Raw genomic sequence first — 26,282 nt, forward strand, 5'->3', positions numbered from 1 at the left:
TGTATAAGGGCGTGGCACTTGGGTAAGGTGGGCGGTCCCGCTCTCTCTCTCTCTCTCTCTCTCTCTCTCTCTCTCTCTCTCTCTCTCTCTCTCTCTCTCTCTCCTCGTTGCTGGACCCAAAAAAGTACAAATTAGTCAGTGGGTGAATTCGTGGGGTGTTCAAGACTCGTCCCAGATGTGATTTGATCACCCCCAAGTGATGTGAGGGTAATGGTTGTTTCCGGGATGTAATAAAGAGGTAAAACAGAGAGAGAGAGAGAGAGAGAGAGAGAGAGAGAGAGAGAGAGAGAGAGAGAAACACGCTTGCTGATGTGATGCCGTAAGCTCCTGGGGTAACGATCAACAGGCGTTTTGAGAAGTGATCGGCGCGTGAGTTTTGCTCCATCATATGATTACTGGAAAATAGATAAAAGAAGAGAGAGAGAGAGAGAGAGAGAGAGAGAGAGAGAGAGAGAGAGAGAGAGAGAGAGAGAATTTTCGGGGGTAAGCGTAGCCCCAAAGACTCGGGTTATTGATGGAGTCGAATGTCCATTCTCTACATCTTGAAGGGGAACACGGTATATTTTTCCGTTTCTGTGAAAGTGGAATCAGACCTCAGTTTTTCCCTGGGCGGTTTTTCTATCGAATCTTGCTTGCCTATTTAATGGCACTAAGGGATTTGTAAATATATCGCCTAAAGATCGTGGTTCTAACTGCATCTACGCACAAACAGTTACACATATTTTTCGTTTTCTGTAAAAGAAAACTATTGTGCCGGCTTTGTCCGTCCGCACTTTTTTCTGTCCGCACTTCTTCTGTCCGTCCTCAGATCTTAAAACCTACTGAAGCTATTGAGCTGCAAACTGGTATGTTGATCATCCACCCTCCAATCATCAAACATACCAAATTGCATCCCTTTAGCTTCAGTAGATTCTATTTTATTTAAGGTTAAAGTTAGCCATAATCGTGTGTCTGGGAACGATATAGGCCAGGCCACCATCGTCCCTTGGTTCAAGTTTCATGGTTTCATGGGCTGCGGCTCATACAGCATTATACCAAAACAACAGAAAGATAGATCTATTTTCGGTGTCCTTGATTATACGCTGTAGCGGCTGTACAGAAAACTAGATTACGCCGAAGAAACTTCTAATATATACACAGTTTATATATATATATATATATATATATATATATATATATATATATATATATATATATATATATATATATATATATATATATATATATATATATAATAATATGTCGTTGTTTTATAACAGTTCAATTTCGTAATGTGCAGGTAATTATAATGCTTTCATATTTGATAAATGAACAATAGTAAATAATTAGTCAATTCAAATGGGAATATTTTTTTTTTGTGAAATTAATTTGTGCATCAGCGACATGACGAATGCTGCAAGCGGGCGATTGTTGAAAAATAAGTATTGTGGTATTTAATAACAGGTATTGTGGTATTTAAAAATTAAGTATTGTGGTATTTAAAAAACAAGTATTGTGGTAGCACCTCCTGGTTAGTGTGTTCATAAAAATCTCAGCTTTTCATCATTAGCAACTAATTTCATATTTGATAACCATTCCAATTCCCCCAGAATTCTTGATCTTATTTCAGTTTGGTGAATTCCAGCTTTTCATTTGAACACCAAGTAATCCCAATGTGTACGATTTGTGCATTTGTATCTGATTTTATATTTGATGACGATTCCCAAGTAATCCCAGACAATGTGTATTATATAATATTTATATCTGATGTTATATTTGATGACGATTCCCATTCCCACGGAATTTATTTTGACTCTCTCATTCCAGTTTGCAGTTATGTGGTACACAAGCGATGCCATGAGTTCGTCACCTTCAAGTGCCCAGGAAAAGACAAGGGCGCAGACTCTGATGTGAGTATTGGATTGTTTGCCCCCCCCCCCACCTGAGAGAGAGAGAGAGAGAGAGAGAGAGAGAGAGAGAGAGAAGCTGTAACATAGAGCAGATGCCTAGACAGTAGGATGCATCTAGAATGATGAGAACATAGTTGAGAGAGAGAGAGAGAGAGAGAGAGTGAGAGAGAGAGAGAGAGAGAGAGAGAGAGAGAAACTGTAACAGAGCAGATGCCTAGACAGTAGGATGCATCTAGAATAATGAGAACAAAACAGCTGTCTCACCTGAGAGAGAGAGAGAGAGAGAGAGAGAGAGAGAGAGAGAGAGAGAGAGAGAGAAACTGTAACAAAGCAGATGCCTAGAGAGTAGGATGTCTCTAGAATAATGAGAGCAAAACAGCTGTCTCACCTGATAGAGAGAGAGAGAGAGAGAGAGAGAGAGAGAGAGAGAGAGAGAGAGAGAGAGAGAGAGAGAGAGAGAGCAGATGCCTGAGAGTAGGATGTCTCTAGAATAATGAGAGCAAGACAGCTGTCTCACCTGAGAGAGAGATAGAGAGAGAGAGAGAGAGAGAGAGAGAGAGAGAGAGTATTGCTTGCTTGCTTGCGTACATACCTTCCTGCAGATGCTGGAAGGTGCAATAGCCGAGGGAGACAGACAGACAACGCAGGCAGGGGCATGATTGCCTGTCTTCCAGTCAAGGCCCGACTGGTGGTGTGCTGGTTGATGCGATGCCAGAATGCTTCCGACGAGAAGTATGCTTGTGTGCGTGCTTGCATGTTTCTTAGTAAATACTTCTTTTTCGCAAGCAGAGGTTTTTAAGAAGGTGTGAATGTCTTTGAGGATGAAAATGTTAACGTCTTGTTTTGTGAGCTAGATTTCTTGACAGTAAATGTCAAACATTAAAGATTCTTTGGTACCTTAATGCTCTGTGAATTTGTGCGGCTTAGTAATCTGGTGATTTCCAAGATAAAAAAAAATACATTTCATTGCTTGAGTTAAATCAGTGATTTTGAAGGTTGGCAGGTTGAACGGAACTAATACATATTCCGCACAGATTAATGATTCTTTGAAGATTTCAAGCCATAAATGCAAATAGAGCTTAGAGAAAAGAAATATATTTCATTGTGTGGGTTAAATCAATGATTTAAGGTAGACAGGTTGACGGAACTAATACTTATTCCACACTGATTAATGAATCTTTGAAGGTTTCCAGTCATAAATACAATTGGAGCCTGGATAGCTTCAATTTTCATAATAGCTGTGTAATAGTCAATTCGAATCATATGTGCAGGTTCACAGGCTAATATGTTCCTTGACACTGACAGACCGGCTGACGAGGAAGTATAAATGCGTTGTAATTGCGGTGTGTAATTCTCGGGATAAACCTGCAGAGATTGTGTTCCTAAAATTATATATGAAAAGACTGTCTGTATGTGTGTATGTGAGTTTGTTTGTGTGTGTGTGTGTGTGTGTGTATGTCAGAAAAAGAGAGAGAATTCAAACCAAGGTAGACGGTAAACAAATAACCAGATAGATAGGCTTGAAATATTGTCTGTTTCTTTAAATAAGGATTCAAATGACAATTGTTGTATCCTTAGATTGTGGGCACGAGTTGTGTGCAGCGATTTGAGGTGATTGTTGCTTGTGAGGCTTGATTCTGACATGATTGTTACTTGTGAGCCTTGATTCTGACATGATTGTGACTTGTGAGCCTTGTTCCTGACATGATTGTTACTTGTGAACCTTGATTCTGACATGATTGTTGCTTGTGAGCCTTGATTCTGACCTGATTGTTACTTGTGAGCTTGGATTCGTACATGATTGTTACTTGTGAGCCTTGATTCTGACCTGATTGTTACTTGTGAGCCTTGATGCTGACATGATTGTTACTTTTGTGCCTTGATTCTTACATGATTGTTACTTGTAAGCCTTGATTCTGACCTGATTGTCACTTGTGAGCCTTGATTTTGACATAATTGTTACTTGTGAGCCTTGATTCTGCCGTGACTGTTACTTTTGTGCCTTGATTCTGACATGATTGTTACTTGTAAGCCTTGATTCTGACATGATTGCTGCTTTTGAGCCTTGATTCTGACATGACTGTTACTTGTGAGCCTTGATTCTGACATGATTGCTACTTGTGAGCCTTGATTCTGACATGACTGATACTTGTGAGCCTTGATTCTGACATGACTGATACTTGTGAGTCTTGATCCTGACATGATTGTTACTTGTTTTTTTTTTTTTTTGTACTTGTGAGCCTTGATTCTGACGTGATTGTTACTTGGGACCCTTGATTCTGACATGATTGTGTATATATTCTGAGTGATTATTTCGTGTGTGTATGTGTGTGTGTGTGTGTGTGTGTGTGTGTGTATGTTTACACTGGTTTATGGTGCCTGACCCTTCCATTGCCCTTAACAAAAAATTAATAACCTGGATGATGTGTCAACCAAAATGTGTTTTTATAAACCTTATTGATTTTTTTTAGGTTGGAATTTTTTTGGAATTTTATGTTGTAGTTTCTCATTTACATCATTTCAGAAGAGGCTGGTATATTTGACTTATGTATACTGAGAAAGAGAAGGAACAGGAAGGATAATTATATGTTAATAGGGTGTCTGTGAAAATGAAATTAAAAAAAGTTATAATGTGTAGAAGCGTTTCAAGTGAGAGAACTTCACTTAAATAAAGGTAAGAAGATGCCATGTACCTGTAAATAGCAATATTAGTAGGACCGTGACTTGAGTAATCGAACCATTTTGTAAAGATAGTGATACTTAACTTGATCGCCACATAGTTAGCTAGAATATTTGCTTGTATTGTACAGCAGCCATTTTTAAAGTGTAAGATACTGTACTTGGTATATGCTGTATATGTATATATAAAAACTGGTTGCATTTAATCAGAAAAGAAGGTAATGACGTCTTGAGACCTAGATTTCCCCCACACTAACTCTGGAACCTTCGAATACTGAGTGAATACGGAGTGGGATCAAGCAGGGCGGGTTCTTGGTACCACTCTGTTTCTCCCACGCGTGCGCTCTAATCCTACCAAGGGATTCTAGAGCTTCTTCATTTATTTTCCTTTTGGATTTGAGGCTTTCGTTGGAAAGCATTTGACGTATATTGCATATGCATTGCTCATGCGTGCGTTCATATGGTCTTCAGTGCGTGTTCAACTGTCCGAGTCGAGAATTCCTATCGCAGTTGACCTCGAAAGTTGGGAAACACTTCCAGTTTCCAGTTTCCTCTGTCTCGTGAGCCTTTGGAGGTTCTACCGGAAATCGATCATTAGACGCTTCTGTCATTCACGCTTGCTGAGTTTGAGCACCGTGTTGCTGGAAAGGGAGCAGAGGAAGGGATTGGGGCAGGGAGGAGGGGAGGGATGAGGTCCAAGGCGGTATTGGGAGGTCACATCGATTGTATTGGAGGATTTAAGAGGGCGTATTCATTTGGACATTGCCTTGATTAAAGTACATTTGTTTTATGAAGATTTGGAGTGTCTGTGATGGAAGCTACTGTAACCTACTTGAGCAGAATACAGGAAGTCACTGTAATCTACTTGAGCAGAATACAGGAACTTCTGAGTTAATGCTTTTAAGCTTCATAATGCCAAATATCAGTTTCCGCATTCCAGAAAACCTATTTTAAAGGATAACCATCTCTTAGCCCTTGGCTATATTACTATGGATTTCTCCAGATTTTCTTAAGATGCGAAATCGTTATTCGTGCTCAGGTCAGCTGGCGCCCCGTAGAGGGTTAGTGCCGTCAGTGCACCTCACGGGGTACACTGTAGGCATGACTAAAGGTTCTTTGCAACGTCAACCACCCTTTCCTAACAGTTTCATTCATAGTGCAACTGCTTTGAGGTTTTCCTCCTGTTACACCTTTCAAACCTTCTTGCTGTCAATTTCCCTTCCCAGCGCTGAATGACCTTATAGGTCCCAGTGCCTTGGCCTTTGGCCTAAACTCTATACTCCATTCCATTCCATTCCATTCCATTCCATTCCATTCCATTCAGGTCAGCTGGGAATTCGTCCTTGCTATTCATTAGAAAATTAATTAGTCAATAAACCTGGAATTGAAACAGAACACACTTAAACTAAATACACGTAGTTGACGAGCTGTTGAGTAGGGCACAAGTCTTCATGTTTGGATAATATCGTCTAATTCCATTTTACGATGATTTCTTGTCTATATTTCCTTTGATGAAAATGCTTTGATGATTTCATGCTCTCATGGGATGACTTTGACCATGGTGTCGTTTGAATGACTTGTATAGCAAATATTGCTTATTTGCTCTTGAAGTCTGTCCTATCTCTGCTGTCAGTTGCCTGGAGAATGATAAGAACAAAACGGCTGTCTCAGCTGAGAGAGAGAGAGAGGAGCATTAAAAATACAGCAGGTTCCTAGACAGTAGGATACGTCTAGAATAATGAGAACAAAACACTTGTCTCAGCTGAGAGAGAGAGAGATTAGGAGCATAGCAAGAGTTAGAATGTATAAAAATACTCAGTACAACCGCCGGAGCTGATTGACGCGAGTAGATTACGTTGTAACTTCACATTTTTAGTTTTCTGTGAAAGAAAACTATTGTGCCGGCTTTGCAAATTGGTATTTTGATCATCCACCCTCCAATCATCAAACATACCAGATTACAGCCCTCTAGCCTCAGTAGGTATTATTTTATTTAAGGTTAAAGTTAGCCATAATCGTGCGTCTGGCAACGATATAGGCTAGAACACCATTGGGCTGTGATTAAAGTTTCATGGGCGGCGGCTCATACAGCATTATGCCGAGACCACCGAAAGATAGATCTGTTTTCGGCGGCCTTGATTATACGCTGTAGCGGCTGTACAGGAAACTCGATTGCGCCGAAGAAACTTCGACACATTTTTTACCTGTTTTTGTTGTATTGCCTTTAAAGTTGTGAAAGAAATTACTGTTTATGATGAACGTGCTTGAGAAGTATTTGATGATTAAGAGAAGTTTGGATACCAATATTGCAGGAGGCGACGGTCGTGAGAGAGTGTATTATTATTATTATTATTATTATTATTATTATTATTATTATTATTATTATTATTATTATTATTATTATTATTATTCAGTAGATGAAACCTATTCATATGGAACAAGCCCACCAAAGGGGCCATTGACTTGAAATTCAAGCTTCCAGAGAATGTTATTATTATTATTATTATTATTATTATTATTATTATTATTATTATTATTATTATTATTATTATTCAGTAGATGAAACCTATTCATATGGAACAAGCCCTCCAAAGTGGCCATTGACTTGAAATTCAAGCTTCCAAAGAATATTAAGGTGCTCATTAGGAAGAAGTAAGAGGAAGTAAAGGGAAATACAGAAAGAAGCGATACCACTTATTAAAAAAGAGAACAAAATAAATTAATAAGTAGATAAATGTATCCAAATGCAAGAAGAATAGTATTAGGGCAGTAATGCATTGCATTTTCGCTTGAACTTCTGAAGTTCCAATTGCACGACAACCTCTGGAGGGAGGCTGTTCCACAGTCCAACGGTGTGAGGACTAAAGGACCTCTGGAACTTTGGAGAAGTTCGACAGCGAGGCACATTTATACCATACTGGTGGTGCTGTTCTGTGAATCTGGTTGCTCTCGGCAGATAAAGGGGATCAGGGATCAATACTGCCCTAAAATGGAAGTCTGCAGTTTCTGCAAAAATACAAAACTGAGAATAATGGCAGATACTGCAGTTTTCCCTTGCCTTACTACTGATTTTGCAGATAGGACCCCCTAAATAAAGCATTGAAGAATCATTCTGAAACTGCAGTAACTTGTGTATTAGTGTTTCAAGAGCCCAATAGGTGGCATATCTCAATTTCGAAAATTTTGCAGATACTGCAGTTTTCCCTTGCCTTACTAATGATTTTGCAGATACTGCAAATGGGGCCCCCTAAATAAAGCACTAAAGAATAATTCTGAAACTGCAGTAATTTGTGTATTAGTGTTTCACGAGCCCAATTGGTGGCATATCTCAGTTTCGAAAATGTTGCATATCCTGCAGTTTTCCATGTGAGGGCAGAATTGTCCAAAGAATGATAGGAAGGGATTTAAAAGTGTTGGAAATTGTCTCCTTCTCTCGGGCCATAATGGCCAGTTAATGACTGTGATCCGAATGATGGCCTCGGCCGCGTTTAGAGCCTTAATTACAGAGTGGTAATTAAGAGTATCAGGCAGCAGAGGAAAACTCCAAATTAGAAAATGATCATGAGGCTAAATGACTTTTTTTTTTGAGAAATTGGGGTCTTTGGCTGTTGGAGTGCAGAGAGTGATAGAATGCATTTGTGTTTGTCAAAATTTTTTCTTGATGTCTTTTAATTTTTGTGCATTGACTTATTTTATCATTTTCATTATATTACAGGTTAGGTGTCCAAAAACCTTTTTCCATTTTACTTTATTTTTTTTTGTCACTGCATCGGTTCAGACTAACTAAAAAAATTTTCCATTGTTTTGTGTTTTTTTTTTTTAGTTTTTTGTCAGTGCATGAATTCAGACTGACAAACAGTTTTTTCTATTTTTTGTATTAGTTTTTTTGAGTACATCAATTCAGACTGACAAAAAGTTCTTTCCATTTTTTGTTTTTTTTTTTATTTATTTATTATTATTTATTTTTTTTTTTTTGGTCAGTGCATCTATTCAGACTGACAAAAAGATTTTCCTTTTTTGTTTTTTAGTTTTTTTTTTGTCAGTGCATCGATTCAGACTGACAAAAAGTTTTTTCCTTTTTTGTTTTTTAGTTTTTTTTTTTTTGTCAGTGCATCGATTCAGACTGACAAAAAGTTTTTTCCTTTTTTGTTTTTTAGTTTTTTTTGTCAGTGCATCGATTCAGACTGACAAAAAGTTTTTTCCTTTTTGTTTTTAGTTTTTTTTTGTCAGTGCATCGATTCAGACTGACAAAAAGTTTTTTCCTTTTTTGTTTTTTAGTTTTTTTTTTGTCAGTGCATCTATTCAGACTGACAAAAAGTTTTTTCCTTTTTTGTTTTTTAGTTTTTTTTTTCAGTTTTTTGTCAGTGCATCTATTCAGACTGACAAAAAGATTTTTCCTTTTTTGTTTTTTAGTTTTTTTTTTTGTCAGTGCATCGATTCAGACTGACAAAATCGATCACGATTGGACGAAGAAAGAGAAAAGTTTATATCAATTAGCATCTTCCTAGACTTTTAAGAGGCAGACTTTGCCACTCCAAAATGCAATTCTTCAAAGACAAAAATTAGTTATTACTTTTAATCGTTCTGTAATATCGGTCTTCAAAGACAAGTTAGTCTAACGGATTAACAGAAGCTAATAATGCTAATGGTAATAATAATATTTTTTATTTTAGCTCAGGGCCATATACATGGAATATACAAAGTAGAAACAATGCAATACACACAATCTAGATACACGAAATGAAATGACAAAATTGATATTCGGCAATGTCTAGACAGCTGCTGGAGTAATAGTAAAATTAGTATTCATAATAATGGCAATGACAGGATAATACTGAGAATAATACTGCCCTAAAATGGAAGACTGCATTATCTGCAAAAATGAAAGCTGAGAAAAATGGCAGATACTGCAGTTTTCCCTTGCCTTACTGCTGATTTAACAGATACTGCAAATGGGACCCCCTAAATAAAGCATTGAAGAATCATTCTGAAACTGCAGTAACTTGTGCATTAGTGTTTCACGAGCCCAGTAGGTGGCATATCTCAATTTCGAAAATTTTGCAGATACTGCAGTTTTCCCTTGCCTTACTACTGATTTTGCAGATAGGACCCCCTAAATACAGCATTGAAGAATCATTCAGAAACTGCAGTAACTTGTGCATTAGTGTTCCACGAGCCCAGTAGGTGGCACATCTCAATTTCGAAAATTTTACAGATACTGCAGTTTTCCCTTGCCTTACTACTGATTTTGCAGATAGGACCCCCTAATTAAAGCATTGAAGAATCATTCAGAAACTGCAGTAACTTGTGTATAAGTGTTCCACGAGCCCAGTAGGTGGCATATCTCAATTTCGAAGATTTTACAGATACTGCAGTTTTCCCTTGCCTTACTACTGATTTTGCAGATAGGACCCCCAAAATACAGCATTGAAGAATCATTCAGAAACTGCAGTAACTTGTGCATTAGTGTTTCACGAGCCCAGTAGGTGGCACATCTCAATTTCGAAAATTTTGCAGATACTGCAGTCTTTCATTTTCGGGCAGAATAGTGCTCTTGTGGAATAAGATCTGGGGGCGAAAAATGCGAGAATAAAAAATAAGGGAGACTCGGGTCTAATTGAAGAGGCGTAACTCATTTTGAAAAATTCTGAAGTTGATGGAAGTCGGGGGAGAAAGAAATGAGATACATCAAAGACGTGAAGGAAAAGGAAGAAACATCAGTAGCTAGGAATCCTCTGATGCCTGAAATCATTAAGTGCTGGAATATGCTTCCGAAATGAGTTTTACGGACCTCTTGGCTCGTCAGCATACTGACTAAAATAGCTCTTATAAAGAGAAACGACTGATACTTGGAATGCAGAAATCAATTTTTAGTTTTCTGTTAAAGAAAACTGTTGAGATGGCAATATGTCTGCCCGTCCACCCTCAGATCTTAAAAACTACTGAGGCTAGAGGGCTACAAATTGGTCTGTTGATCATCCACCCTCCAATCATCAAGCATACCAAATTGCAGCCCTCTATCCGGAGCGGTTTTTATTTTATTTAAGGTAAAAGTTAGCCATAATCGTGCGTCTGGCAACGATATAGGTCAGGCCACCACCGGGGCGTAGTTAAATCTTCATGGGCCGCGGCTCATACAGCATTATACCGAGACCACCGAAAGATAGATCTGTTTTCGGTGGCCTTGATTATACGCTGTAGCGGCTGTACAGAAAACTTGATTGCGCCGAAGGCACTTCGGCACATTTTTTACTTGTTTAATGACGTAATTGATGAATTACTAGTATAGTCCTTGAAAATAAGAACCTTAAGTAATGCCTACAGTGCACCACGTGATTTGCACTGACGGCTCTACCCCCCTACGAGGAGGTATAATTCTCTGCTGATTTAGTTTATCAAAAATCGTTGCTACTTAAAATTTGCAAGATTTCTGTCAGTGGAAATAACTTAGCTTTATCTCTCAAGCATTGCCTATAATCTCTGGTCTGGGGGATTTGAAATTCTGAAGTTTTTTCTGTTTCATGCTTTCTGTGATGTGCTGATCGTATAAGAAACAAATCCACCTCAGTATCACCTAAGAACGAAAGGGCTTCACGCCGCTGAGGGCCCTTATGGCGTTGGGATGCGCATAATTTTACGTGGTATAGCTTTGAAATCATCTGTTTCATACGTATTGCTGCCTTGGCGTGGTTAGGTTTGCTGTGTGCATATAACTCATCGCATCTTGAACGCAAGTTCGAACCTCTTGAGGACTGTGATTTATTCTCATATATATATATATATATATATATATATATATATATATATATATATATATATATATATATATATATATATATATATATATATATATATATATATATATATACATACATACATACATAAATATACCTCTGTATGTTCCCACACACGCATGCACCCAAGAGTAAGGGCGTCCACAAACCAGCAAACATGTCGTAAATACGAGGTCTTCTAGAGCAGGCAGTTGAAATGTTTGAAGTGCCGAACATTGAAAGATTTATTGAGCAACGGTTGCATTGCGGTTCCATTTATTTCTGCACGCATGCATAAACAGGAAATAGGCAAGCACGGTGTGCTTGGTGAATTTAGGTAAGCGGCTTAAGGGGCGGAGTGGAATGCATTCTCTCTCTCTCTCTCTCTCTCTCTCTCTCTCTCTCTCTCTCTCTCTCTCTCTCTCTCTCTCTCTCTCTAGTAACACAGGATGAGAAAACATCTTAATTTGTAGAATCATCTCGATGATTATTATTATTATTATTATTATTATTATTATTATTATTATTATTAATTTGGGACAAGCCCACCACAGGGGCCATTGACTTGAAATTCAAGCTTCCAAAGAATATTATGGTGTTCATTCGAAAGAAGTAACAGAAGGTAATGGGAAATACAGAAAGAAGAGTATTAACAAAATAAATAAATAGAAAAAAGTAAATTATTAAAACACAAGCAGAATTGCATTAAGGTAGTAATGCATTGCATCTTCGCTTGAACTTCTGAAGTTCCACTAGAGTGGTGCAAAGGATATGTTTATTCTCACGTCATGTTGTTTTGTATTTCATTAGAGACTAGGATTTTCTTGATGAGTTTGACACCCAAACCTGCTTGGATGAATTATGAGAAGGGAGGTTAGGTATTTCTTAGAGATTTGTGGAATGTAAGGCAATGGGAAAGATATAGTAGGTGATTATACATACAAATATATATATATATATATATATATATATATATATATATATATATATATATATATATATATATCTTTTCCTAAGAATGAAAGGAAAAAACCAGGCACCCCTCTCGTCGTTGTCCAAATTCGGGCGCAGGCGAAAGTTTTGGCCAGGGGTCTTGAAAACAGGGTATTAGGCTAACGAGCCTTGCATTTAATAAACTCCGAGGAGGAAGAAAAAGATTGCACCTTGAAATTTATGATTAAAATGGAAATGGGGGGCGTTGTTTTTCCTCTGGCAACCCTCATTACGTTAATTAGACGGAATACACAACGAACTAGACAGCCATCTTGGGAAGGTTCTTACACCGAAATGACCTATAGAGGCGGTTATGTATTATGCATGTATGTACATATACATATGTATATATATATATATATATATATATATATATATATATATATATATATATATATATATATATACATACACACACATATATATCTTGTTAAGAACTGCAAGACCTTTTCAGGGACCATCCTCTGCAATGGTCTGTTATGGAGGCAGCGCCGTCAGTCCGCCTCACGCTGTGCACCGTAGGCATTTCTTAAGGTGCTTTGCGGCGTTCCGTCGGCGCCTAGCTGCAGCCTCTTTCATTCTTGTTACTGTACCTCCGTTCATATTCTCTCTCTTCCACCTTACTTTCCACCTCCTGCTAACAATTTTTTCATAGTGCAACTGCTTTGAGGTTTTCCTCCTGCTACACCTCTCTCTCTCTCTCTCTCTCTCTCTCTCTCTCTCTCTCTCTCTCTCTCTCTCTCTCTCTATATATATATATATACATATATAAATACATCAAATATAAGGAGCCCATAAAAACGCCAAAATGTAGAAATAAATGCTATATTTCAGAGACCAAATTCTCTCTCCTCAGGCAAAGTAATGAGTGAAGAAGAGTCACAGAAAAGCGGTATTTATGCCAGAAGGTCCATAGGTCAGCCATTACGCCACTCCAGTTGACAAGTTCTCTTTAATCTTCTTCATCGCTGGTTGGAGGAAGATTTTATATATAATATCTGAATACCAGGCTCCTTTTGAAAGGTTCATCGTGTTTCTCTGTTTAATCAAAGAAATATGTTGAATCTTATGTTTGATGGAATTCTGTTTTAACAGAAAATATTTTGCAGTCATATATGTGTGTGTGTGTGTGTTGGCGGAGTGCCCAGCAATACCCGGGTGAAAATTTGCTATAAATGGCCAGAACTGTTCTTAGTGAAGGCACATTCGACTAAAGTTAACACTGTCCCATCCCTGGTAAGGAAATATCCTTCACAGGAAAAACTGAGTGGCTTTTCCAGTACGTTTCTAAAAAGTTCGGTGTGTAATGCAGTTAGGTACAGGGACGTTGTGACTGACAAACAGCTAGTTCTTTGATGGAAATAAGAACACAGTATTAAATTGAGAGCGAGATCTTGGAAGCGACGAAGTTATAAATTGAAATGCAAGGGAGCAGAGTCCCAGTTGAAAAAGTTGCAAATTCGAACCAATTTGCAACTGGCTGCGTGCAGACAGTTTGGAGCAGATGCATATATGCATTCGCACAAACTTTCTCAGGTATATTTTGAGACTCTCTCTCTCTCTCTCTCTCTCTCTCTCTCTCTCTCTCTCTCTCTCTCTCTCTCTCTCTCTGGAAACAAGCTGCGTGCAGATATTTTGGAGCAAATGCATATACTTTCGCACAAACTTTCTCAGGTATATTTTGAGACCCGCTTTCTCTCTCTCTCTCTCTCTCTCTCTCTCTCTCTCTCTCTCTCTCTCTCTCTCTCTCTCTCTCTCTCTCTCTCTCTCTCTCTCTTCCCCTGAAAACTAGCTACGTGCAGACATTTTGGACCAGATGCATATATACGTTCGCACAAACTTTCCCAGGTATATATATTATGGGACCCTCTCTCTCTCTCTCTCTCTCTCTCTCTCTCTCTCTCTCTCTCTCTCTCTCTCTCTCTCTCTCTCTCTCTCTCTCTCTCTCTCTCAGGTCTGCAGAAGAGTCGATCTCTCCAGCTGGATTAATCACTTTTTCATGATAGGTCTCTCATCGCTTAAGCTGTGGAATACATTACTTCCAGTCCTGTTCTCATGTGATGTATCTTTTCAGATTATACCACTTATTTCCTATCGTTTCCTTTGGCTTTCTTTATCTTGTTTATGTCGTATCTTTTTTAGTTTTCTGTAAAAGAAAACTATTGTGCCGGCTTTGTCTGTCCGCCCTCAGATCTTAAAAACTACTGAGGCTAGAGGGCTGCAAATTGGTATGTTGATCATCCACCCTCCAGTCATCAAACGTACCAAATTGCAGCCCTCTAGCCTCAGTAGTTTTTATCTTATTTAAGGTTATCGGACGTCTGGCAACGCTATGGGGCAAGCCACCACCGGGCCGTGGCTGAAAGTTTCATGCGGCTCATACAGCATTATACCGAGGCCACCGAAAGATAGATCTATTTTCGGTGGCCTTGATTATACGCTGTACAGAAAACTCGACTGCGCCGAAGAAACTTCGGCATATTTTTAATTGTTTACATTTATCCTTAATTTTTGGTTATGTACCTCACTTCAACTTGATAATAATAATAACTGCCAGTTTAAAATAAAGATGTCTAATTGTAAGAACAGTAATGCAAAAAGGCCGCTGGAATCATCCCATTTTTAAAGGTTCCTCATGCGATTCTAAACAGATGTCTCCGTAGGGTGGTAGTACCGTCAGTGCACCTCATGCTGTGCACTGTAGGCATTACTTCATGCTCTTTGCAGCGTGCCTTCCTTAGGCCGCTAGCTGCAACCCCATTTCGTTCCTTTTTACTGTAGCTCCGTTGATATTCTTTTTCGTCCATATTACTGTCTTCAACCCTCTCCTAACAATTGATTCATTCCTTTTTACTGCACCTCCGTTCATATTCTCCTTCATCCACCTTGCTCACCACCTTCTCCTAACAATTGATTGATAGTGCATTTGAAAGGTTTTCCTCTCGTTACACCTTTCAAACCTTTTATACTATCAATTTCCGTTTCAGCACTGAATGACCTCATAGATCCCTGTGCTTGGCCTTGGGCCAAAATTCTATTTTCCATTCTATTCTAATGCGTGTTTAAATGTCCGGAGTGTCTCCCCTTCCTCGAGGAAGAGAAAGAGGAGGCTTCAGTGAGGGAGTGTTGTAACGACCTGCCGATGAGTTCGGGAGTTTAAAGTTCATGTGGGGATAGAAGGAGCCAGCGAATGAGGAAGGGTCGTGGTTTCTTGTAGTCGTCTCATTTTTGGTGGCCCTGTATTGGGGGTAGCGCTGACTGGAGGCATTACTTAAGGTTTTTTGCAGCGTGCCTTAGGCCGCTAGCTGCAGCCCCTTTCGTTCTTTTTACTGTACCTCCTTTCATATTCCCTTCCATCTTATTTTCCTCAACCCTCTCCTAACAATTGATTCATAGTGCAGCTGCTTTGAGGTTTTCCTCCTGTTACACCTTTCAAACCTTTTTACTGTCAGTTTCCATTTCAGCGCTGAATGGACCTCATAGGTCCCAGTGCTTGGCCCTTGCCCTCAATTCTATATTCAATTCAGTTCATTTTTGTAGCGGCTGCGTCTCTGTTGGCGTTGGTTGTCGATGCAGCGTGGGATAAAGGTCTCTCTGTCAATTCATCTGTCGTGTTTCAGGTCCTCAATCTGAACGCGTCATTCACTGGCTTTGTGTCATGATCAGTTACTGCCGCTGTGTGGGGTCTGCTGCGGTGGGGGGTTGAAACCAGCGTTCTTTGGAAGCTTGAATTTCAAGTCAGTGGCCCCTTTGGTGTGCTTGTTTCATGTGAATAGGGTTCATCTACTGAAATAATAATAATAATAATAATAATAATAATAATAATAATAATAATGATAATAATAATAATAATAATAATAATATTCATTGGAAGCTTGAATTTCAAGTCAATGGTCCCTTTGGTGTGCTTTTTTTATGAGTGATGGTATATCAGTTGATTTGCTTGTTGAGAGAGAGAGAGAGAGAGAGAGAGAGAGAGAGAGAGAGAGAGAGAGTTGAGTAAATATAATCTGCTCAGCCTTTATGAAGAATAAAAGATTAACAGTTAAGAAATGAATAATATAAGAATTGAAAGCACACAAGAGAAAATTAACAGAATTCAAACTACAAGCAATATGGAGAGAGAGAGAGAGAGAGAGAGAGAGAGAGAGAGAGAGAGAGAGAGAGAGAGAGAGAGAGAGAGAGAAGAGTGTTGGTATAGTGGTTAATTTGCTTGTTGAGAACGAGAGAGAGAGAGAGAGAGAATAGTGATGGCATATCGGTTGATTTGCTTGTTGAGAGAGAGAGAGAGAGAGAGAGAGAGAGAGAGAGAGAGAGAGAGAGAGAGAGCTGATGATTGTAAGGGATGTCTTCTGAGTTGCCTGATGGAAGCGGATATTGCACGGGCTTAAGGGTTCCGGGGAAATTGCAATGTACGGCGTCTCTAGATTTTCGACAGTCGATCTGCTCACTGGTGGGTGGCTTCGGAACGAGGAATTGTCGACGTTCCGAAGCTCGCTTTCCAGACTATTGTGCCCTAAAATGGAAAACTGCAGTATCTGCAAAAATACAGAGCTGAGAAAAATGGTAGATACTCCCTTGCCTTACTGCTAATTTTGCAGATACTGCAAATGGGACCCCCTAAATACTCGTGGAAAGCATTGAAGAGTCATTCTGAAACTGCCAAAAATGGAAGACTGCAGTATCTGCAAAAATACACAATTGAGAAAAATGGTAGCTACTTATCTACCATTTGCAGATACTGCAAATGGGACCCCCCTAAATAAAGCACTGAAGAATCATCCTGAAACTGCAGTAACTTGTGTATTAGTGTTTCACGAGCCCAATAATAGGTGGCATATCTCAGTTTTGAAAATTTTGCAGATACTGCAGTTTTCCCTTACCTTACTACTGATTTTGCAGATACTGCACATGAGACCCCCTAAATAAAGCACTGAAGAATCATTCTGAAACTGCAGTAACTTGTGTATTAGTGTTTCACGAGCCTAACAGGCGGCGTATCTTGATTATACGCTGTACAGAAAACACGATTGCGCCGGAAGAAACTCCGGCGCATGTTTTACTTGTTTACTGGGGCATTTCCAGAATGTTCCGCTGTCGAATAATTGAAAATCAGTTCACGTACGATTCAAGTGGAGAGAAGAGTGTTTATTGCTTGTTATCGCCATCCAAGGCCGCTGGCTGTTGCTAAATTCGCCGAAAAGAATTCTTAAATAATTGGCGGTGCTTTGAGCGGATGCTGCTATTTTTTTGCGTCAGTAATTCTGTACATTTTATCGCTCGGCGCATTCAGGAATTCATAGAATTTCTCCGCCCCCTCTCTCTCTCTCTCTCTCTCTCTCTCTCTCTCTCTCTCTCTCTCTCTCTCTCTCTCTCTCTCATATCTGTATATGTTTACAGTTGGAAATAAATTTTTGAAGTATGTAATTGACATCAAAGGGTTTTGGAGTAAAAGGGTATTTACCCTTGTTGTCTGCTACATTGATTTATTTTTTTTTATTTTCCTTTCATTTGTCACCTGTTCCATCCGGGAAGAAGATATTGAACGGACACGGCCCCCCCCCACTCATTCCCTCTCTCCTTCCTCCTCCTCCTCCTCCTCCTCCTCCTCCTCCTCCTCCTCCTCCTCCTCCTCCTCCTCCTCCTCCCACAATGAGGACTGTGTTAGTCCTGGATAGCTTGTAACTTTTCTTGAATAAATATCTCCGCTACATACCATTCAGTTTTAATGATATATATATATGTGTATATATATATATATATATATATATATATATATATATATATATATATATATATATATATATATATATATATATATATATAAAAGGCAATACTAATGAAGTGATTCAGTTATATTTATACGTCTATATATACATATATATATATATATATATATATATATATATATATATATATATATATATATCCTATTTATCCAACTATAAAATCGTGAGATATCTCTCAAACACCGAGAGACCGCCGGCAGCAGCGTCGATATCAGAGACGCGAAACTAATGCATGATTGTAAATGTATTCGCCTTCTCTTTCTGCCAGAGAGAGAATTTACATAACTGAGGTGGCTTTGAGGCGGGGCAGTTCAAAAGGCCATCGCTGATTGCCACTTTACATGATACGTGGGATGGTGAAGTTGCGCGTACCCATTAAACTCCTGGAAAAATAAATGGGAGTGGGCATTAAGCCGCCATGTTTGATTTATAATGGTGCTTGACGCCGAAGACACTCTCATTTTTTTTTTCTTCTTGTTCTTCTCCTAGGGGGGCGTAGTGCCGGCAGTGCACCTCTTGCGGTGCACTGTATGCGTTACTGATTATTTATTATTATTATAATTATTCAGAAGATGGAACCTGTTCATATGGAACAAGCCCACCACAGGGGCCACTGACTTGAAATTCTGAAGCTTCCAAAGAATATTATTATTATTATTATTATTATTATTATTATTATTATTATTATTATTCAGAAGATGAACCTAATTCATATGGAACAAGCCCACCACAGGGGCCACTGACTTGAAATTCAAGAAGCTTCCAAAGAATATTAAGGTGTCCATTAGAAAGTAGTAAGAGGAAGTAAGGAATTACAGAAAGAAGAGATACCACTTATTAAAAAAGAAAAAAAAGAAAGATTATTTAAGATTCTTTGAAGCGTCCCTTCCTTAGGCCCCTAACGGCTGCTGCAACCCCTTTCATTCCTTTTACTGCACCTCAGTTCATATTCTCTTTCTTCAGTCTGATTTCCCACCCTGTCAGTTTCCGCTGCAGCGCTGAATGAGCTCATAGGTCCCAGTGCTTGGCCTTTGGCGTAAATTCTATATTTGAAAGTGTGCACGCTTGTTCTGAACATACCTGTGATGTCTACTCTCTGTCAAATTCTATTTCGTCCTCACAAAGATATCTCACAGGTTTGTAACTCTGGAGTCTTCAACAGAGAAGCTTGTGATACTAAGTGAATATTCGCCACTAGACTCCGTAGACTTAAGTCGACCTTACAAATACATGTACTGTATACTATGATGGCATATGTATAAAGTCTACTGGTAGCTTTTTACCAGCTACGTATGTAATTTTTAATTTTCTGTAAAGGAAAACTATTTTGCCGGCTTTGTCTGTCCGTCCGCACTTTATTCTGTCCGCATTTTTTCTATCCGCCCTCAGATCTTAGGAACTACTGAGGCTAGAGGGCTGCAAATTGATATGTTGATCATCCACCCTCCAAACGTCAAACAGCAAATTTCAGTCCTCTAGCCTCAATAGTTTTCATCTGATTTAAGGTTAAAGTTAGCCGCAATCGCGCGTCTGGCAACGCTATAGGACAGGCCACCACCGGCCCGTGGTAGAAAGCTTCATGGGCCGTGGCTAATACAGTATTATACGCTGTGCAGAAAAGTCGATTGCGCATTTTTCTACTTGTTTACTTATTAGTCATAAGAGGTACGGTTATAACTTGCAGCCATTGAATAGCTTTGTAAGATTTTTATAGAGCAGAAAAATTTAAAATTACATATATAAGTAACTCTCTCTCTCTCTCTCTCTCTCTCTCTCTCTCTCTCTCTCTCTCTCTCTCTCTCTCTCTCTCTCTCTCTCTCTCTCTCTCAGAGAATGGTGATGCAAGGACCAGCTGAAGGTTTTGCTTAGATATTCTCTTTCCATTTTCCACGAGATATTTTATAACTTGTGATTTTCAGATTGCACTGAATTCTGATCAAAGAAAAATTTAGGTACGATGTGTGCAGTGAGGCAGGCAGTCAGTCTATATATATATATATATATATATATATATATATATATATATATATATATATATATATATATATATATATATATATATATATAATATGTATATATATATATATTGTATATTATATATACATATATATATTTAATTATTTATATATACATCCATGTATGTATATTTATACATAAGTATATGTATATATATATATATATATATATATATATATATATATATATATATATATATATATATATATATATATATATATAGAGGGATTTTGCCAACCCCACGGCAGCCATCTGTGGAAATTGCAATCATGCAAAGTGGGCCACGTGGCCGAGGCGTCCAGAGCCCGGCTCAAGTTTGCTTTGTTTGTGGATCTCTCTCGGCTTACCGCGTACCGTGTACCGCGTACCGGTCTGCCCAGCTGTAAATGGGTATTAAAACGTCTGCTTGATTCAAGCACAAAGGGCACGGGGCCAGCCACCTACTCCCTGAAGTCTCTCACACAATATTTATATATATATATATATATATATATATATATATATATATATATATATATATATATATATATATATATATATACATACGAAAAAAATGGCAACTCATGCAGACTGACTGATAGAATTTGCTTGCAAAGTACAAAGCAGCATAATATTACATTGGATGTTTTTTTTAAGTAATTTGATTGCTTCCAATAATGTCTTTCATTTTCGTTACTTTGACAATTGTTTGTTTTCAAAGCTTTTGTTCAGGATGTTGATAGAATATTGTCCAATGTTTGGGTATTTAACTTCCTGCTCAGAGAATTTTTGTGCCCATACACACATATATAATATATATAATACATACATGTATAATATATATTTTATATTATATTATATATATATATATTTGCGAGTATGGATTATCAAAAGCACACTATGATGTAATATAATCATTTCCGTTATGTAATTTCATGCTCGATTAAAAAAACTGGTGGATCGAATTAATAAAATGTCGAGCTAGTCAGACAGTACAACTGAATTCACCCGTAACATTTTAGGATTGATCCAAGGTGTTCACTTCTAATTTCTGTTTCCGGTTCAAACGCTAAATGCCATATCCCCTGCCCCTTACCCCTACCCCATACCCCAACTCGGAGTCCTTTCATTTGAACTTTCGTGTAACGTGAGTTTGGATCATGTTTGGTTTTCTGTGTAAGAGAACTATTGTGCCGGCTTGGTCTGTCCGTCCGCACTTTATTCTGTCCGCACTTTTTTCTGTCCACTTTTTTTCTGTCCGAAGTATTTATCTTGCACTTTTACTATCCGCACTTTTTTCTGTCCACAATTTTTCTGTCCGCACTTTTCTGTCCACACTTTTTTCTGTCCGCACTTTTTTCTGTCCACACTTTTTTCTGTCCGCACTTTTTCTATCCGGACTTTTTTCTGTCCGCACCTTTTCTGTCTGCATTTTCTGTCCGCCCTCAGATCTTAAAAACTACTTAGGCTAGAGGGCTGCAAATTGATATGTTGATCATCCACCCTCCAGTCATCAAACATACCAAATTGCAGCCCTCTAACCTCAGTAGTTTTTATTTTACTTAAGGTTAAAGTTAGCCATAATCGTGCTTCTGGCAACGATATACGGCAGGCCACCACCGGGCTGTAGTTAAAGTTTCATGGGCCGCGGCTCATACAGCATTTTATCGAGGCCACCGAAAGATAGATCTACTTCCGGTGGCCTTGATTATACGCTGTAGCGGATGTACAGAAAAGTCGGTTCCTCCGAAGAAACTTCGGCACATTTTTCACTTGTTTTTTTATGTTTTTTTGTAAAATTGTAGCATTTTCTTCGCTCCATTTCGCGAAAGTATTGAACGAGGAATTCCCGGTAGAAAAGGTATAGCATAAAAGTTTGGTAACATCGAAAGAGCAGCGTTTTAATTGGTGTTACATTTGATGCTGAATGTGATGTTTTGCTGCATATTACTTCGTACAAAGTACTTGGTAATTATATTACAATTCCAATTGAGAATTTAGCAACACGAACTGTACAAATCAACATTCCCTTGCCAGTTTCAGCGCATTCCAAAATGGCAGAGACTGCCGTAGGGGGGTTGAACCTTCAATGCACCACATACCGTGCACTGTAGGCATTACTAAGGTTCTTTGCAACGTTCCTTAGTCCCCTAGCTGCAACCCCTTTCGTTCCTTTTACTGTACCTCCATTCCTATTCTCTTTCTTCCATCTTGCTGTCCACCCTCTGCTAATGCTGGATTCATAATGCAACTGCTTTGAGGTTTTCCTCCTGTCACGCCTTTCAAACATCCTTTATTCTCAATTTTTCCTTCCAGCGCTGAATGACCTTATGGGCCCCAATCTTTGGCCCAAATCGTATATATTCTAATTCTTATATTCTAATAATCACTTCTATAATTTCATTTCATTGAGGACATTTTGGAAATAACAGAAGCGATTTTTAAAAAATTTATTGCATACGTCAACATATGGCGGATGCGACTGTAGCAGATCCTCGTAAGATTCGTTTTTATTTACCTCCTGCTTTTGCAGAGGCTTTGTCCAATATATTTTTAAGGAGAGAGTTTCAAGTCCCTGATAAACCACTAAGACAAAAATATTGCACTTTTGTCCAATATATCTTTCAGGAGTGAGTTTCAAGTTTCTAATAAACCACTAAGAGAAAATATTGTACATTTCGTGCAGTATCGTAGAAATCTGAAAATGCAATGCATTACTACCCCAATACTATTCTTCTTGCATTTTAATACTTTTTTATCTATTTATTAATTTCCTTTTTTTTTATTTTTTGATAGGTGGGATTCCTTCTTTTTTGCATTTCACTTTACTTCCTCTTACTTCTTCCTAATGAACACCTTAATATTCTTTGGAAGCTTCTTGAATTTCAAGTCAGTGGCCCCTTTGGTGGGCTTGTTCCATATGAATAGGTTTCATCTAATAATAATAATAATATTAATATTCTTTGGAAGCTTGAATTTCAAGTCAATGGCCCCTGTGGTGGGCTTGTTCCATAATAATAATAATACTAATAATAATAATAATAATAATTATTATTATTATTATTATTATTATTATTATTATTATTATTATTATTATTATTATTATTATTATTATTACAATATCGAGAGTCAGTCATCTTTAAAATTACCTTGACAGTCCTCACGCATTGTAAGTCGTGTGTGGTTTATTCCCGTACTATTATCTGGTTTATATATTGTCCTTGTGGACTATTGCGGACTATTGGTTCACCATAAATCGCCTGGTCTGAGGCAAACGTAAGTAGGCGTTCAGGAAAGGAAGAATATTTTTGTGCAAAGCTTTTTGATTACAACGGTTTTCCCACCTCCATAGTATGGTAGCACACTTGCACAATCACATACTTTTGTATGTGTATGTACACAGCAAGATATGTATATGTATATATATATATATATATATATATATATATATATATTATATATATATATATACATATGTATATACACATGCATCAATACATAGAAGAGAAAGTTGGAGAGAGAGTTAAGGAAGATCTTACAGCTTTGAAAGCTAGAGAGAGAGAGAGTTGTCTGTGATAACTTTCACAAGATTATCTAGAGACAAAAGTCATGTATATTACAAACGAATATATATCCCAAAGTAACATGTCTTAAGGTAATCAAAACAAATGCAAGGACAGTTTGCAACTTAGCCCCACTCTTAATCAAACTTAGCTGGTATCGAGTAGCGCTTGTAACGTGGTATGATATAAAGTAGAATTTAAACTGTACATTTTTTTTGTTTTCCTTACATTTTGGATTAGCCAGTCATACTAACTGCATATTAGTTTTTTTACTCTTACGGTAATGACTTTCATGCACGCGAGTGCGTGTTGTAAACTAGATGAAAGCCTTTTATAAAAGCTACAGTAGACTAATTATGAGCCGAATCGTTTGAACCCTTGGTGGATCCTTTCAAAATCATGATGAGAGATGGATTTGCTTATAGTGAAGTTATGTTGAATTCTGAAGTGAAATAATGTTGAATTTTTAATTGTAATCATGTTTCATTCTGAAGTGTAATCATGCTTCATTTTGAAGTGAAATTGTTTCATTTTGAAGTGAAATTGTGTCGTTCTGAGGTGAAATAATTTTTCATTCTGAAGTGAATTCAAGTTTCATTTTGAAGTGAATTCAAGTTTCATTCTGAAGTGAAATTATGTCTCATTCTGAAGTGAAAACTGTTTCATTCTGAAGTGAAATTGTGTTTCATTCTGAAGTGAAATCATGTTTCATTCTGAAGTGAAATTGTTTCATTCTGAAGTGAAATTATGTTTCATTCTGAAGTGAAATTATGTTTCATTCTGAAGTGAAAACTGTTTCATTCTGAAGTGAAATTGTGTTTCATTCTGAAGCGAAATTGTTTCACTCTTAAATGAAATCATGTTTCATTCTGAAGTGAAATCACGTTTCATTCTGAAGTGAAACTGTGCTTCATTTTTAAGTGAAATCATATTTCATTCTGAAATTAAATCACGTTTCATTCTGAAGTGAAATCACGTTTCATTCTGAAGTGAAACCATATTTCATTCTGAAGTGAAATCACGTTGACCCCTCAACGTTTCAACTGTTACCATTCGGCATTCACTAAGGGTCTAAACGACGTAGGGTAGGTCAATTAATATGAATTATTATTACGACAATCATCATCCCCCCTAAAAAAAAAAGCAGCCTTTGCTTTTCTGTTATTATTATTTTTGCCTTGAAAAAAAAAACAGCCTTAGTAGTGTCTTTGTTGACAGTAGCGTGTGGTTTTCTTCTCTCCCTCTCCTCGTAGGATACTCGCACAAAGCACAAGTTCCGCACCCAGACCTATGGCTCGCCGACCTTCTGCGACCATTGCGGGTCGCTCCTCTATGGGATCATTCACCAGGGAATGCGCTGTGAAGGTCAGTAGTCAGTATTCTTCTGTCTGTCAAGTCAGTCTCGCTCGGTCAATGAATGCCTTTAGGTGTCCATTTTGATGTGACTTTTCCCGACTGTTCCACCTTCCTCCTCCTCCTCCTCCTCCTCCTCCTCCTCCTCCTCCTCCTCCTCCTCCTCCTCCTCCTCCTCCTCCTCCTGGTGCCTGTTGATGTTCAATTGTTTTGACGTTTTTAAAGATACCTCCCCCAGGTGGTGTACCACTCTCCTATACTCATCTGACAGGTTTGTAGAAAAGATAGAACATGAATGTTTCAATTATTTCTTTTATAATTAGATGCTTCCGTATGGCTGCCCACATCTTAACGTATAACAAGGGATCGATTCAGTTCTTTGGTAACTAATTAAGACATCATTAGCCTGTTCAGAACTAAGTATATATATTAAATCTCAGTTTCGCAAATTGGAACCGCGGCCTTTGGAATGGTTTAAAACGGCAGGTAAGATTGGATAGGAAATATTTGAAGAGGAAACGGTAATAAGACGTAGACTGCTAATTATCTAGTTAAATGAGAAGTTTAAACTGATTCTGTTTAGTTAAGATTTTCGGAATAGAGTTTGGATTTCTTTCAGCAACGATGTTTTATCATTTCGCTTGTAAAAAATATAAACGAATTTGTATTTAAAATAGGAAATTTACAGCCACAATGTTATATCATTTCAGTTGTAAAAAGTATCAACGAATTTGTATTTAGGATAGAAAATTGTCAGCCACAATGTTATATCATTTCACTAGAAAAAGTATCAACGAATTTGTATTTAAGATAGAAAATTGGCAGCCACAATGTGTTATCATTTCACTTGTAAAAAGTATCAACGAATTTGTATTTAAGATAGAAAATTGGTACCCACAATGTGTTATCATTTCACTTATAAAGATATAAACGAATTTGTGTTTAAGATAGAAAATTGACAGCCACAATGTGTTATCATTTCACTTGTAAAAGACATCAACGAATTTATGTAACTCCGTTCAGATAAGATAGAAAATTGGCAGCCGCAATGTTATATCATTTCACTTGTAAAAGACATCAACGAATTTGTGTAACTCCGTAAAGATAAGAACGAAAATTGTCTTTTCGTGTTAGCGTAAGACAATGCACCTCAGATATGCAGTTCAGAAATTGCATTCCAAGCTGGTACATTTAGTTTCTTGTATTGAATTTCATCGAATTGCTCATCGGTAAGGACATCCAACAAGG

General features: G+C 37.9%; 1 protein-coding gene across 11 annotated transcripts in view; it reads left to right on the forward strand.

Annotated features, from left to right (window-relative positions):
- Nucleotides 1-26,282, forward strand: part of LOC136843961 (protein kinase C, brain isozyme-like) — a 576,940-nt gene that overhangs the window by 424,914 nt on the left and 125,744 nt on the right. For 6 of the 11 annotated variants that reach the window (XM_067112974.1, XM_067112977.1, XM_067112972.1 and 3 more), the window contains exon 3: nucleotides 1,807-1,889. In XM_067112974.1, coding sequence (XP_066969075.1) covers nucleotides 1,807-1,889 — 83 coding nt within the window. Of the gene's footprint in view, nucleotides 1-1,806; nucleotides 1,890-24,934; nucleotides 25,047-26,282 lie in introns of all 11 variants that reach the window. The other 5 variants (XM_067112978.1, XM_067112979.1, XM_067112969.1 and 2 more) reach the window with 1 other exon arrangement.

This window comes from Macrobrachium rosenbergii, chromosome 12 (assembly GCF_040412425.1).
Source record: "Macrobrachium rosenbergii isolate ZJJX-2024 chromosome 12, ASM4041242v1, whole genome shotgun sequence".
Taxonomy (NCBI): Eukaryota; Metazoa; Arthropoda; class Malacostraca; order Decapoda; family Palaemonidae; genus Macrobrachium; species Macrobrachium rosenbergii.